The sequence below is a fragment of the Gracilinanus agilis genome, chromosome 4, assembly GCF_016433145.1.
Source record: "Gracilinanus agilis isolate LMUSP501 chromosome 4, AgileGrace, whole genome shotgun sequence".
NCBI lineage: Eukaryota > Metazoa > Chordata > Mammalia > Didelphimorphia > Didelphidae > Gracilinanus > Gracilinanus agilis.
In genome coordinates this window covers 499,928,689-499,945,519 of record NC_058133.1, presented here as the reverse complement: position 1 = coordinate 499,945,519, position 16,831 = coordinate 499,928,689, and the positions used below count along the sequence as shown (strand labels likewise).

Below are 16,831 nucleotides of genomic sequence, written 5' to 3'. Positions count from 1 at the left end.
AAATAGGTGCTGTGTATGAATGACTGTTGTTTCCTCTATCATCTGCATGAGAAAGAATTTGTTTGTTTTAATCAACTTTGGATCTTATTTAAACTAACTCAAACTAGTTGAAGTCTTTTATGTATCATTTCCATTCACACCATATGCTTCCTTGTCATTCATTGTCATATAGTGTGTAGATTTAGAAATTGTCTTAACTGTTTCTGTGGATGAATTTGACTGAATGTACTTGTTCCATTAATATAACTCAATGAACTGACATCATTCATGCATCCACTTCTTTTTCCTTTTGTTTTGTCTTTTATCTTCATGAAAAGACTATTGTTTCATATAAAAAAAATTTGAATTTGTTGGCTGAAATGACCCAAAAGAGATTTTTTGGGATTACAGTTCAAGTATTATCTTTGTATTCCAAAGCAGGCCCTTCTGAAACTGGTGGTGTTGATGAAAAACTCCCCCTTTCGAAGTCTTTTCAAGGTATACTTTTTTCCTCTTCTGTTTCTCAGAGACAGCAGGGTTGATATTTTAATGTTCGAGTTCTACACTGAATAAACGGTTCTGTAATATTACTATCTAGTTTTTCACTATCTCTTACATTGAAAAGGAAAGATTGAGCTTTATTGATCTTTTATTATAATGATAGAGCTTGTCTATATTGCAAAAGCAGCTTGAGAACTTCAAGTTTAAAGAAATAAATTTGACCAAGACCAGCACATTTTCAAAGTATTATCCCAATTTTTCATAGAGTAAAAAGCCATGTAGTTTTTTTAGCTAAGGGGCTACACATTTTTTAAAATATGAATATTTATCTAATAATCTGCATTGGTGTGCATGGAATTCTGATACATTTATAGTTAGGAGTGTGAATATTGACATAATGTTGTAAAAAATAAGCTAGAAATAGTCATGATGATTAAGTTTTCCTATAATTAAACATTCTGTTGTTTTCAAATGTTTGGTTTTGACTCTTGTAGGCAATCCCTGTATCACAGAGGCCACGAATGGATCTTGATTTGTTTTTTATGTGTTTGTTTCAGAATAGAAGCATAATATTTTAATCAAAATTTTAAAATTTAATTAAATGCGTCTTTTATTGCTAAAAATTAAGGATAGTGTGCTGATATATCAGCATATTTGGATTATTTCATTGTTATGGGACAGACCCTTTGCCAACATGGCTGTAACCTTGTTTTAGATCTTAATAATACCACAAAGAACATTTGTATTATACTTTGTAGACTTCAAAGGGCTTTATATTGGTTCCCTCTTTTTTTCTTTGCAGTAACCCTAGGCATGGCAAGAGTTAATGTACTTATGAATATTTTTTCTCCTTTCCCCTTATAAAGCCTATTCCTCTATTCCTAATTTCGTCATTAATTACCATCACCTTAAAAACCTATTGTTTTCCAAGCTAACGTGTCAGATTTCAAACACATTTACATCTAGGGTGGACCTGTATATCATATCTCTCCCCTGTGCTTTTTGGTAGTTGAAAGGAGCTAATGACATGTTTGGGTGGTCATGGCTCATAGCCTCAGCTAGAGCATTGCATTCACGTGTCGATTCCATCATTTATGAATCATGAAGAAATGAGCAGAATTGTAGAATAACATTAATTATTCTAATTAGGTTCTGAAGGTTCTGAAATATCATGGAGAACGCATAATGTACTTTCCCCATATTTTATATCGTCCCCTCAAATCCATCTCCTCACATACATATGTGTGTACCTGTATGTAAGTGCATATGTGTGTACATATATACCAATATCCACATATGTGTCTGTGTCCAAGTAGGACTGTAGCTCTGAGAATGACACAAGACCCAGCCTTCAAGCTGAGGTGATGACATTGTCAGTCGAGAGAGGATTAAATGGCTCAGTGGCTTTGAACAGCCAAGGTGGTAGAGAGACCCAGATGATGACTCAAGCAAGGAATTTTTCCTTCTTAAATTTATTTACTCCTTCTTTCATTTCCCCCATTAGATCACTTGGATCATTTGTTCTTAATGGCAAGAGTCCTATTTTCAAAGTTGAACAAGACATTTCTTTTCTATCTGATTTACACATAACATTCATGACAGTTCTGTGTATCTGTTCTGACTGTGCCACTCTGATTAAAGTATCGAATGAGTTGTACTGTTCTCTAGGAAATAGAGAATAAGAATATACTAGGCAGGATTGGCACTTTCAAGGGAAAATATGGCAACCCTAACTTGACCATCTAGGTTTCAATCAGAGCAAAGGAGGAAGATAATGGTTTTTCATATTTTTTAACAGATAAAGTTTATTTTTGCTTCTTAGGAACACAGATATTGTAGTTTTAAAATATAATGTTGATTAGTAATTAATTGGACACAATTTTTATTGTCATTAAAAAGTAAAATAATTTGCATCCGGTCTTTTTCCCTCTTAAAGCAGTAACTGACCATTTTCCCTCTCTTTGGGGCGTGGGGGAGGAATGACATCCCTCCCCCTGCCAGATCCCCCAAAACCTATTACTAAAATGCTTTCAGAAAGCAGTGAAAGAGGAAAGTTTGATTTTGAAACATCAGTCAGATGATAAATGTTTTCCATGCAAGTTAATTACATGCATGCATTTTTTGAGTTCTGAGTTTTTTGCATTTCAAATTTCACTGAATTTTTTGAGTATGAAGTGGGTTTTTTACTTTCATTTTAGGAAGCCATCACTCTTCGGAGGGCAATGAAGGAACAGAGATGGAATTACCAGTGGAAGGTTAGAAAAATGAGAAGCTTTTTTTCATTTTTTATTTTTATTGTGTTTGCCTGATTATTTGCCTGAGACTTGTTGTCTTCAGATCTCAGAGATTTAACTCTCAAGGCAGCTTTGCAGCCTTACTCCTCAGCAGCAGGCTGACTCTAGCTCTAGCATCTCTGGTGACTGTGGTCCAGGTCACATAACTAATCATCAATATTCTGATCTTAAATGGGACAGAATATAGGACCCCTTAAACAAGTTGGGGATGAAGAGCTAAATGGTAAGTAGAAATTTGTTGATGATTCTAATGTTTCTGTTGTTGTCCCTGCTTGCCTATCTCATCGTCCAGTTACAATAGGACATACCAAAACCAGAACTGGGTATCTGATGGGCTTGAATTTGACAATTCCTCTAAAGGGGGCAGTTTAAGTGAAACAACTCTTTCCCTCTATTTCAGCTTTGTTTATCATGTTTAGATCTTTCTGTAATCTTAGAGTGATTTCTGAGTATAAATGACAAAATGAACAAAGGAGATTTTCAAACCTTTAAACAAAATCATTGAGATATTAAAATTTTCTATCAAATAAACTTTTTGGAAGTCTACCACCTGCTTTAAGGACATATCAGTTATTCACTTTTTTCTCTTGGCCCTCCAGTTGGTTTGATTTCCTGCTCACTCTGCAGTGGCCAAGCTGATGATGGTCTCTTGGATGTTTTGTTTTAATTTTTTTGGTCAGGAGAGAATTTCTTCTTGGAATTGGTAGGTTCTCTCCCTCACAGAGGCACCTTCCAGGCACATTCTCAGCTGCTTGCAGAGATCTCTGATCCACACTTTTTTATTTGAGCATTTTCTCACCAGAAACCTGGGGCCTGTGGGGATACTCTTTTTTTGGACAAAAAGTCCAGTTTTGCTCTGACGTTCTCACCTTTTTGCTGTTTGGTTTTTTCTTTGCTCTTTCTTTCAACACTCTCCTAAACCCTCTGGCTCTCAGTGAAGAGGGAAACAACCCAGCTCCTTGGTGGGTGAATAACCGTCTTCAAATGGTAGTCTAGTCTCTTCTTGTTGACATGCTATTGTGTTAACAAGAAGGACATGCCAAGTGAGATCATGTGGTGAAAGTTTGTTTCTTAAATGTGCAAAAGTAACTCGACCATGACCTTGACCCTGAGGGAAAGCGCGTCAGTGTATAGGCAAATCTCTTGTTTAGGGGGAGACATACAGGTCAGATACCATTATAATCAACTTAAAGGGGGGGACCGAAGTTATTTCATTGCGTTGGAATGTTGTCATTCACTGCCATTTATGGGATCTTTGGAAAGGTTCTCTCTCTTAACATAGGCAGGATTTCATTATAATGGAATTTGACTTGTATTTAGTTCTATTCTAAGTAGTACAGTTGTGTAAATCTGAATTTACAGAGTCACATTATGGAGTATCCACAATCCACAGGGCCTTTAAGCATTTTGTTTGATGTATTTATTTTATTGTCATTTACTTAAGCCTTTCCCCCTCCCCCCCAGAGGCTCTACATATATTTGTCATAATTCTTTCTTGACAATATAATGTTTTCACAAAAAAATTGTTTAATAACAATGAAAATCATTCCTCCTATCTTTTGGAAGAAAGACAAGAGGGAAAATATGAATCACCAGATAGAAAGATTTGTTTTTATAGCTCTAGTAATCTGTGGTAGCAATGGGAAAATATCTATGATTGTGTTAATCCTATTAAACCATATAATACAATTTTTCTGACCACATTAGCGAAAGCATCTCTGCACTTGTTAGAATCTGAAAATCTCTGCTTCCCGTCTCCCCCCATTATGCCTCTAGAAAAGGCTTATCAACAAATATTTTTGTTTAATTTTATGATTAGTGTGCACAAAATACATTAAAATGTCAGTGGGCTTCCCGGAAAGGCTGCTGTTTGAATATCAGATCTGGAAAATGTTGGGAAATGTGGAGAATGCTTAATAATGAATGTCATTTTAGAATTTTATTTTTTTCAAGATTCTACCCAGCATGCCCCTTCAGAAACAAGTGAGGACCCTGAAGTTGAGGTGACTATTGAAGGTTAGTTGTCTAAAAGCCTTGATTCCACAATTGACTCTGGCCATAGAAGACCTGTCACGTTCACATTGCAGTGTGCATCTCATTCTTTTAAGAGGATGTTTGGAAAAATTGGATTCTGTAAGTGTGTGTGTGATTGAGCACTGGCCCCCATGAGTGCCCCCAAGCTGTGGGATTTTCATATATGCACCATGCACATTGGCATGGGCCCACAGGTTGGACTTAAAAGAAACTATGCTTTGAACAAGCCAAAATCCTGATCACAACCAAAAACATGACCAGACTGTACTGTACCAAATCATGCTATCTCTTAATGTAGAGGAACATGGGGAGATCAGAAAGCTTTTTCTAAGAAGAAATTCTGGTTGTTCATTAAGCAATTGTATACAGCCTTTTGCAAGGACTGCAGCAGACTCATTGTCTCTTAGTAGAGTTTTCTTTTCCCCCCAAGTATTTTTTTAACTTAGAGTTAGATTTTTGAGCTACGTTTTGTATTATTTTCCTTAGTCTACTTCATAAAATAAACCCATGTTTGTTCTTCTAAAACAATATTGCTTACAGCTATAGCTAGGAGTATATCTCAAAAACATCATTGAACCTTAAGAGGATTGGTGATTTGAAAAAATTAGTCACTTTGGGTACCTCATTTTCTGGTATGGATCACAATCTTTGTGTAATTTAGTAGATGGTCTTTAAGGGTTCCTAGAGCCAAATTGACTGAGGTTGGGGCTATGACAACGGATGTGCTATTCCTGTGGCTGGGCTTACGCATGCATGCTTTTTGTGACTTGGCATAGAGAGATCCCTTAGAAATGTTGTGCTTGGCTCATATGGTCTTTGAGGATCTAGGCTTGTCTCTGGGTCCTCTGTTGAGACCTTGGCATTTGAGATGGGTGGTCTTGGATGGCAGATGATGGACAAGGCATTGGCTGCTGTTGAAGCTGTGATGTTCCAGATGAGATTAAGGTGCATGTGTTGGGAATGATCAGTGAATTGCTTTACGTCTCCACATAACCTTTTCTCCATCTGTGTACCCTTTCCCCCCTAAATCCCACGATTCTTGATCTCATTTCCCCATTCAGCTTTATGTTGTGCATGCTTCTAACATTTGGTGACATTTTAGACAGATTGGAGGAGACCTGTCTGAATGAAAAGTTCTGTCCAGACATCCACTTTAACAAGTGGCCAAGAAGAATTTGTTATTAACAAGAGTATGTAAAAGAGGGCCATCTGAGGAGCATAGACATATTCATGTCCTTATTGTACGTCCCTGTTCAATCTTAAATGAGTGAGGTTAAAGAGACCTGTCCTTGGAGTCAGCTCTAAGTCTACTTTTGCTACACCTCTAAGACTATAAGTGGAAAAACAGTAGGTGATCTGCTTAGTAAAGGGATAGGTTCTCTTTTTACTAGTTCAGGCCAGTGATGGAATCACAGATCTCTACTCTTCACCTCTCCCTCCAAAAGTAAAAGATTTCTTTTCATCATTTCCTTTTTTTAGTTGATAATTAGAAAGAAAATTAAAAAAAACTTTAGTATGGTCACAATTATTGGCAAATGCCTATACTTAAGAGTTAGTTTTACAATTATTATTCCTTATTGGAATCTCTTTGATGTGTCACTGTGTCCAAGAAATTCACCACCTAGTGATAAGACTCCTGGCTAATACCTGGGTTGGTCATTGACAACATATTGTGTTCGCTGCAATCCTTAACTGGAGAGAGTGTGTTCTGGCAACATAGATATCCCTCCAGATCCCTGAAAGCAGGACCTGGGCAGAGAATCAAAAACAAGGCGAATGTCAAAAACAAATGGGGGAACAGAAATCACCTTTTATCTAGATCCCTTCTTAGTCGGATAACAGCTTTTAGAGGTTATGATTTTTAGGAAATCAGAGCTGGAAGAGAAGAGAACCAGGGCAGACCTTGTATGCACAGAGACCAAGCTCTTATCCTGGAGCTGGAACAGCCATGTCAAATCAACTCTGGAGGTATTCCCAGACTGAGTGCTAAAATACCTTCAAGTCTGGAAACTTTCTGCCTTGGGGTAACACTCTCTCACCTCTTTTTAACATTCTAACAGTGTCAAAAATTTAAAATGATGACCAAGTGGTTGCTAGTTTTGAAAGTAGATAAAAGGTGTGTCAAAAATTACTGAAATAGTCCTAGAAATGGTGTATTTTACCTTAATGTTCCATAAGCAAACTGTCTTAGTAATATGTTTTTTTAAAGGAAAAAAGAAGACTTGAAATGCATCTGAATTACATTCTCTCCTTTTCATTTCTGACCTTTTAAAAAAGGTAATGAATAAGGAAGTACATTTGAGTGATTTGTTTTAATAATCCAAGACAATGGCAGTCAAGCCCATTGGGATTTTAACATCATTGACCTAGTCAGCCCTGTGCTTGTGAGATTAAGCTGAGAAGGCAAAGATAGGTCATTCTGTGGAGGGGTACCATTGTCAGTGGCAGCCATGACCTTGAGCATCTGAAGCTCCCTTATACTTGAGCCTCTTAGAGAAAGATAACTGTAGACCAGCCGGCTTCTTTGGATGCCATCCAATCCAGAGAAGAGCAACAAACTCTTTAGGGAAGAATGAGGTCTTTTGGAAAGGAATTTGTTAGGTTAATTTAACTTCCATCTTTTTAATTAACTTCCATCTTTTCAGTGATTTTTGAACTTGTCAAAATAAAAACATTACCCTGTTACGTGTGTGTGCGTGTGTATGTGTGCGTGTTTTCAGGGCTATGATTTATCTCCTGGATATTAGCAAATTATTAGATGGTGGCAATACTATCATTTCTGTTCTTAAAGGCAACTTGAAGTTGATGGGTTTTTAAATTGGCAGCTGCCATCTTCCTGGGTTGTCAACATGTTAAAAAGATATTTTGTAAACTGCCTAAGTGATAAAATGTGTTTGAATTTACTCTTGTTTCTAGGTCTAGATATTGTGCTTTAAAAGACAAAAACAAAAATTTTTGAGTCCCATTCATACATTTAAAGATATAAATTGTGAGATTCAGTCTGTGTTTATGTGGATGTGTGTGTATATGTATGTATATAAATATGCACATTGTCTGTATTATGTAGTAGGACTCTGAGTTGTTTTCTGTTGTTTAATGAAGTTGGCTTCGTTTATGACAACCCATTGACTGTCTACATACATCTGTGTATGTGTGTGTATGTGTGCATGTATTTTTCATGCCTGAGGTTGCCACATGACCAACCATCTGATATGATTTTTTTTAGCATCTGTATTTATTGTGATTGGACCTTTTTTTGCATGTGCTGATTGTTCTTCAGTAGTTCAGAAAAGCTTTGGTTTCACCCATGGAGGTATAATTTCACAGATGCTGATCTCAACCAGCCTCTTAACCTAATTTTCTTTGGCCAAAATGTAGCTTTGGCCTGGTCACTGAACTTATGGTTGTGGGCTCCTTTGAACATTGGTAGGTTGGTCCTTTGAGGACACAGGGGACTTTTGGACTGACCTTTCCTGGTTTAGCTAGTCTCTGTATGTGAGAATACTTAGATATTTATTTATTAGAGTTAAAATCCAGTTAGCCCCACTTTTACCAAAGTGATAGGTTCAGAATTTAGTTGATCGGGGGCAGCTGGGTAGCTCAGTGGATTGAGAGCCAGGCCTAGAGACAGGAGGTCCTAGGTTCAAATGTGGCCTCAGACACTTCCCAGCTATGTGACCCTGGGCAAGTCATTTGACCCCTATTGCCCACCCTTACCACTCTTCTGCCTTGGAACCAATACCCAGTTTTGATTCCAAGACAGAAGGTAAGGGTTTAAAAAAAAAAAAAAGAATTTAGTTGATCTTTGAAAATGACCTGTCCCAAAGGTTGGCCAAGTGCCAACTTTGTATTGACATCAGCTAGCCAAAACCAAACTGCTGATGTTGGATGCTTGCCAACAATTACAATTGATGCCAGCATGAGATATAGTTCAAATAATGACTTCTATTTCCATACATTGAATATTTGATTTTTTAAAAAATCTTAGAATATTCTAAAGCCTATTATGTTTCAGAATCAAATCAAAGTCAAATAGTTTATTAATTACTTATAAGAACTTATTTTTTAAATAACATTTTAATAAAACACTTGAGACCTCAATAATTTATTTACATTTGGAGACTTCATCAGATACATTTAACATTATACTGTTCTTCATAAATAAGCACAATGTCAGTAAAGTGTGTCCTTTGATTTGTTTTTCCATTAGTGGGAATATATTTGTGCTGTCTTGATGTGTCTCCTTGATGACTGCAGACATCCATTCATGAAGTGATTGGCCAACCTTTTGGGAGTGTATTTACTTAAGAATAGAACAGAATGACTGCATACTCTCCAGGTTCTGAACAATCTTATGATGGCATCTCAAAATAGAATCTTTCATTTGGTTGGTGGATATTGATTGGTTTGACCATTTGTTAGAGCCATGTGATCCTGCTCAAGTCCCTGCTTTCTCAAGTTAGCCAGAAAGAAGCCCTTGAATTTGGTTAAGACATCATGTCACCCTCATTGTAGCCAGTGACAATTGGAGTCCCATTATTCCTATTGGTTATGGATAAAAGGATAGTGTAGAAGAATTGATTCTTCTATTCCTTCAGCTGTGTAAGTTGAGAGAAGCCTACAGGATGTACATGATGGACTTCACTCAATTTTATGATACAGGGCACTCATCCTGGAAGGCTTTTGTAGTGGCTCATAGTTAGGATGGATGTAATTTTGTTGTTAGTTGTTGAGATTTCTGTGTTTGTCGTTTCTACAGCTGCTGAGCAAACAAGGAAAGACGCAGCCAATTGGTTTTTTTAAAATGGGAATTTCAGAGGATTTCAGACTTTGAGAGCATTACAGTGGAAAAAAATCTTCCATTTATTTGAAAGATGCAGGAAAAGTATGAATGAACAAGCTAATTGACTGATTTTTGTAATGATGACAATGTCAAAGTATGTTTCACTACCATGTGTTACATTTTGCATTTCATTTTAATTATAATTTGATGTTTCTGTGCCACATATAGTATTAGGATTTTGAAGAATTTGATTATATTAAATATGAATAGCATTACTCTTTTATGACTGCCACAACTAAAAGGCTCGTTATGGAGAGAAATACAGTCTCTATGGCAAGATAACTTGGCTAGTCCTGAACCATGTTCTAGCTTCTTTTCCAACTGCAATCCAATTTGAGAACCGTTTGAGTAATATTGAAATTAGGGAAATTGTTTCTTAGGATGACCCAGATTCTATCCCTCCATCCTCTCCTTTTTCTACCCTACCTTTAGGAAGGTTATTGGAAGTAAGGGTATCCGTTCAGTTAATGCCAATGGAGCCAGTTCCGTATGAACCTTTGGCCCTACCTCAGACCTGGTAGCTCTGTCTGTGCTCCTTTCTTACATTAAGAGAACAACTAGATGACATTTGGGATCAGGAATCACTCATCAGAAAGTTCTCTTTTTGATGAAACGGAATTAGATAAGAAGTCTGGAGACCCAGATCATTTCCCCGGCCTCTCATTAATTTAGCCATGGGAGGATAATCACAGCCTTTCTCTTGGGGACCTCAGTTGGGTGCTCTCTGTAATGGATGGCTTGGTTGCTTCCATTTCCAAATTTATATTTTGTACATTATGAAGGACTTTTTAGGAAGGTCTGATTCAGTCACATTCAAGAAACATTTTAGGGGCAGCTGGGTAGCTCACTGGATTGAAAGCCAGGCCTAGAGATGGGAGGTCCTAGGTTCAAGTCTGGCCTCAGACACTTCCTAGCTGTGTGACCCTGGGCAAGTCACTTGACCCCCATGGCCTACCCTTACCACTCTTCTGCCTTGGAGCCAATACACAGTATTGACTCCAAGATGGAAGGTAAGGGTTTAAAAAAAAAAAAAAGAAACATTTTATTTTTTATTTATTTTGATGGTAATTATCTTTTTGGGGCCTGACACAATTAAGATTTTATTTACTGATTACAAAAAAAGTAGACAATTAGGTTAAAGGTATACTAAAATCTATTTAGAAATACCAGATGGCTTTGTTCTAATCTTTCTCTTAACGTTCATCTATAAAGGTCTTTGAACTATGATTATGGATAAACATAATCCATGGTTGAAAAGTCTGAGTTTGGGAAATTGAACCATATCTTTTAACTTTGCTTGTCTGCCTCACCTTTTTTTAAAGTAACAAAATCATGCTGAGAATAGTTTGAAGTGGTTGAACTCTGGCTTTTTATTACTTAAGAGTTGATGATAGTTTATTTTTGGCTTGGATTTAAGAATTTGTGGCAATCTGAGGTGGTTTTTATTTATTTTTTTAATTTTTGAAATAGGCTGCACCCAGCTTTGAGATACCACAGATGTCCTAAAAATCTGAATTTGGCTGTCCCAAGGATCAGACCTTTGGTACATTATTAGGAGCAGTAGAGGCCGCACAATGAATAGAACATCAGGCCTGGAAATAAGGAGGACTTGGGTTCAAATATGGATCAGACCCTTCCTAACTTATGATCCCGGGCAAATCACTTAACCTCTTTGCCTTTCTTAGAGTTGTTACTTAGACAGAAAGTAAGGGTTTCCTTTTCTGTTGTTTTTGTTTTGTTTTGTTTTTTAAAGAAAGAAATGAGCAACCTTTGGCCTTTCTGAAAGGGTGGTGAGATTATCTAAATATCCCCAGATTGTGAGAGTGCATCATCTTAATAAGCCCTTGTTCCCCAACAATTCTTGCTTTGAAATGCTGACAAAGCAATGAGTCATTTGAAAGGAAAACCTGGGATTGTTACTTTTATTATATCAAGCAAGTTATAGCCTTTTATATTTTAATATGGACAGCTTACCTTTGATTAATACTGTAGATCAAATAATTAAGCCTACCACTGAGAAGTTATCCTTTAATTAGACAGTATTGATCAGTGTTCTATTTAGTAACTCAAGAACTGTCCTGGGGGTCCAGAAAACCTGGATTCAGCTCCCATCTATGAGCCCAGGGCTAACCTTTTCATCGCTTTAGTTAACAGCTCTTATGGACCAGGCATTGTGCTAGGTACTCAGAGACAAAAAGAAAGGGGGAAAAAACCATTCCTGCTCTAAAGGGACACAGTCTAAGGGAAAAGATGATATGCAAGCCAGTATGTACAGAGAAGACCAATCCATTGGAGACCATCCACTAGTGTTAAAGGAGCAGGAAAATGGCCCAGACTTTAGTTGACTCTTAAAAGAAGCTAGGGAGACCCAGAGAAAGAGGTGAGGAGAAAAAGGAATAGGCCAGAGGAAATGCCCACAGGCTTTAGACACCAAACAGGATTTGTGATGTAGGAAGCAGATAGTGAGCTATCTGGCAGAGGGAGGTAGGGAATGCAAGATTAGGACTTGTGCTTTAGGGGAAGAAGAGTTGGACAGAAGTTGAACTGGAGTTGGGGAGAGATTTGAGGCAGGGATTCTACCAGCAGGAGTGACGCTTGAGGTAACTAGGATAAATAATAGGGTAGCCACAGTGTCGAAAGATATGGAGATGTATCTGAGAGATATTTTGGAGGTGGAATCAATAGACTTTGGCAACAGATTGAACTTGAATGAGGTGTGGAAGAGCCATAACCCCTAGGTTGTGAGCTTGTATAGTTCCCTTGACAGTAATAGGGGAGTTTGGAAGTAGGGGAAGATTATGGAGGAAAGATAATGAGTTCATTTTGGGCATGTTGAATTTAAGATGTCTAGAGGTAAGGCTTCTTGTTCAATAGGCATTTGGACTGGAAGTTAGGGCTGAGTAAGTAGATTTGAGAGTCATGAGCATAGAGATGATGATTGAATGAATCCCTGAGAGCCATGAAAGAAGGAGAAGAGGGACTAAGACATAGCCTTTGGGGACTCCCATGATTAGGGAGTAGAGGAAGTTTCCCAGCCCCAAAACAACCATTTGGCATTTTGTGGTCCCATTTCTGTATGCATTCTTCCCATAGGAGCATTGGTTGAGCCTTGGGTCTCTTGTCCTTTACCAAGAAAATGGGGTGCCACCGAACACACCTTTTGGTGTTGTTATTCAGTGTTTTCTTAGGTCATCCTTGGATACTTGGTTTAGATCTCTTATCAGGGCGAAAGTCCATTGAGTTCACATTCCTCCTAGTGGTATTTTAAATGAGATAATGGATGTCACTGGGAGGTAAATTTGTTAACAACTCTAGATGGAAAGTATTGTGTTCTTATGCTCTGCTTTTTTCTGTCTTTACTAAGTAACCCACAGAGTTTCCTTTTCGAGAGTCAAAGGGAACTCACTTGAGGCTCTTCCTTTTTCTCCTCACACACTTTTTCTTGGCCTCTAAATGGAGCTCATTTAAACTTGAATGGAGTGTTCTGTGGTGATCTCAGGCTGTCCTGCAGCCTTCATTTCATTGTCCTTCTGTCCTCTGTGTCTCTGGGAGTTGCCATTTTCTGTTTTTTAGTTCCCTCCAGGCCCCATTTCTCATCCTCATCAGGCCCCATTTTACCAAGTTACTTTAAATTTATCAAAATTTAAATTATTGCTATTTAATTATAAAAATGTTAATAGGTTAGAGGTGGAAGAAATTTTAGATTAGGTAGAGACCCTTTAAAATGTTAAGATGAACGATTTTTAAGTTTACTTGATTTTTTTTTAAAAGAAAGTATTTGCCCAAGTTGAAGATATCTATATAGTTTTTAGGAATCTTATTAACTTTCCTTTTACCACCCCTTCAACTGGGAATTTACCCAAAATGCTTTTGTTCATCTGAAATTGTTTAGAGGAGAAGGGGGACAGGGTGTGGAATATGTCATTATCAAGAAAAACATTTGTAATCCTTCTCTCTGCCTTGGTAGTTGTCAGAGACATATAGAGGAGTGGGGGGCTGATTGTAGTGAGATGGAGGTGGCAGAGGAAGAGAAGAGAATGTGAGGGCAGCACTGCACATACATGATAGAGATGACCTAAATAATTGTTGCTATATCTAATGAAGATTACCAGTACTGACAAATTGCAATTATTTCCTTTAAAAAGTTATCACTTAAAATCTACTTCAGTAATGTTGGAGGTCATCTTTCATTTTATCTTTCAAGGAGGAGGTTTTTTTTCTCCGAAAGAAACTTGAAAGAAAAGAGTTGAGAAAGACTTGATAGCCTGACTTCCAGTATTTGAATGGCTGGCTGTATGACCACTGAGATTTGGCTTTCTTTTATTTGGCCCTATAGGGCATGAATTGGAAGTTGATGAGGCCATTTAGGTATAACACAGGAACAAGTTTTCCAGAAGAGCTCTCCAAAGAATGAGTGTGCTCCCTTTAGAGATATGGAGCTTTTCCCCCCATTTCAAGGCCTGAGCTGGAGGCTGCTTTGTATGTGGCTTGTTAAATAAGATTGTTAGAGCAAGGTTCCTGGGGCCTTTTTACTTCCACAAGGATGTCCTAGTCCATAGTCATTCCTTTCTTTGTGACTTGTAAAGTTATTGATACTTTGTAAATTAAATACCACTTCTCTTTAGTTAACAAATTTGTTTCTATTTGTCCTGAAAAGTTAAATTTACTTTTGTAGTTGCATTTTGTGTATAAGCACATAGAACTATTGTCAGTCACTTTATATGCCTATTAACAACAAGTGCTTCACTCATACCTGCTATAAAGTTCTATGGGGTTTTCTGGGTGCTTAACCCCTCCCCAAAAATCTATAGGGCTTTTGAGGTAAGGGACCCTGAACATGACAGAACAAAGGGGGTCCCTGAGTGAAGAGTGAAGAACTATGCCAAGGGCTCATAAAGTTAGGAACCCATCTTTAGAGAAGGATTTAGTGGTAGAACCCTCTAAAGGAGAACTTGGCTCCAGCTACTTCCATAGGGAAGAACATAATTTTGGGCCTGGTAGGAAAACAATTGTGATTTTTAAAATGAGAAAAAGCAATTGTGAAATAGTAAAATAAATATTGCTTGGCACTAGGTAATATTATAACAGTTTTGATTACTTAATGTTAAAGTTAGTCTGTCATATAGAAGTTAGCGAATTGGTCATTCTCAGAAGGTCTTTTATGGTCTGCCGCTTTTCAGAAAGTTTATCTGTTCAGCAAATACTAACATCCACTAATTACTATATCAGAACTCCATTTGATGATGTAAGGAATATTTTAGACAGCTTTAGTTGCCCATCATTATTATCATCCCTTATTTTTGTTCTAATATTTTGGACTTGCTGTCAGTAAACGACTTTGATCATATGCAACCATTTCAAAGATCACAATCCCTAAGGAAGAAAGTTGGAGACTATGGGGGCTTTAAAGTTGTGAATTAAGAAAAACAAAAACAAAATTAAAGCTACATTTGACACACCTCCAAGAGTAGCATGTTTTCTTATGAATTGACATTTTTAAAATAGTGGCCCCCTTCTTATTGTCCATGGATTTCTAAATTTCTGAACACTTCCAGTAGTGACTACTCCTTTTTCTTTTTAAGATGATGATTATTCACCACCCAGCAAGAAACCAAAGAACCCTGAGCCAGTCAATGAGGCGGCCAATGCTGGAAAAAGGAAAGTGAGGGAATTCAATTTTGGTAAGTTTTACATTAAAACCGTCATGTGATTTTTCTATTTAATTTTTTGTACTTTGATTGGGTTGTATGTGGGGAAAAAATAGATATAGCACTTGTTGATTCTGTGAGCCACAAAATCGAAGAAGTTATTGCTGTGGAATCATCTTTTTGAAGACCTGTTCTGGTATTGCTTCTTGTGAGAAGCCCGTGAATCATCATCATGTTTGCAGCACATTTCAGGCTTACTTTTGAACCTTGGGTTTTCCCTTCTGAAACATTTGGAGGCCTCCAAAGGGCATTTTTTTACCTAGTAAAAAGATGTTGTGAAAGTCTAAAGTAGAAATGAATGTAGTTGTGTTCACACATCTGATGTAGGGAGGGAGAAGAGGAAGGCCGAGTCACCTCTTTCTCCTAGATGGTAGTGATGGTGACCACTATGGACAAGCCTGAAAGGGGTGGATGCCAGTGGAGTGAGCAGCTCGGTTGAAGGATATGGTTTCATGTGGGATTCTTGAGACCAGTGACCAAGTCACACTGAACAAATCTCTCCTGCTTGCCCTTATGTGCAGGTGCTGCCTGGTAATTGAGCAGGCTGTTGTTCTCTATGGGAAGAAACACAGTTACCTTTGATTGGGACCTCAGCCTCTTTAGTGTGGCCTTTTTAGCTTCTTTGTTTTATAAGAATATTTGATTTTTTCCCATTGTATACAGCTTTAGATATTATCCCTATTCCATTTGAGTGGAAATCTTTGGACTAAGGTCTCCTGTTTTTTGTTGTTTATCATTCCATATTTTGATTACTGTATATAATGTTCTCCTGGTTCTGCTTATTTCACTCTGCATCAGTTCACGTAGGTCTTTCCAGTTCTTTTTGAATTCATTCCTTATAGCACAACAGTATCCCATCACCAACATATACCACTATTAATTATGCCATTCCCCAATTGAGGGACACCCCCTCAGTTTCCAATTTTTTTGTCACCACAAAAAGCACAGCAATAAATATTGTTGTACAGACAGGTCCTTTCACATTTTAAAAAAATCTCTTTGGGATACAAACCTAGTATAGTGATATGACTGGATCAAATTCCAAATTGCCTTCCAGAACTGTTTAATCAGTTCACAACTTCACTAGCAATGCATTAGTGTCCCAATTTTGCCACATTTTCTCCAGCATTTATTATTTTACTTTACTATCATATCAGTCAATCTGATAGGTGTGAGGTGGTACCTCAGAATTGTTTTAAATTGCGTTTCTCTAATCAAGAGGGATTTTAAACATTTTTTTATATGATTATTGATAACCTTGATTTCTTCATCTGAAAACTGTCTATTCCTATCCTTTAACCATTTAACAATTGGGGAATGACTTGGATTCTTAAAAATTTGACTTGGTTCTTTATATATTTGAGAAATGAGACCTTTATTCAGAAATTCATTATAAAATTTTTCCCCCAGTTTATTGTTTCCCTTCTAGTCTTGGTTGCATTGTTTTTTGTATAAAAACTTGTGTTTGATCA

General features: G+C 37.3%; 1 protein-coding gene across 7 annotated transcripts in view; it reads left to right on the top strand.

Moving 5' to 3' along the window:
• Positions 1 to 16,831, top strand: part of GTF2I (general transcription factor IIi) — a 76,252-nt gene that overhangs the window by 26,768 nt on the left and 32,653 nt on the right. For 3 of the 7 annotated variants that reach the window (XM_044673071.1, XM_044673067.1, XM_044673066.1), the window contains exons 9-12: positions 418 to 477; positions 2,679 to 2,735; positions 4,728 to 4,790; positions 15,234 to 15,332. In XM_044673071.1, coding sequence (XP_044529006.1) covers positions 418 to 477; positions 2,679 to 2,735; positions 4,728 to 4,790; positions 15,234 to 15,332 — 279 coding nt within the window. The remainder of the gene's footprint in view (positions 1 to 417; positions 478 to 2,678; positions 2,736 to 4,727; positions 4,791 to 15,233; positions 15,333 to 16,831) is intronic. The other 4 variants (XM_044673068.1, XM_044673069.1, XM_044673070.1 and 1 more) reach the window with 4 other exon arrangements.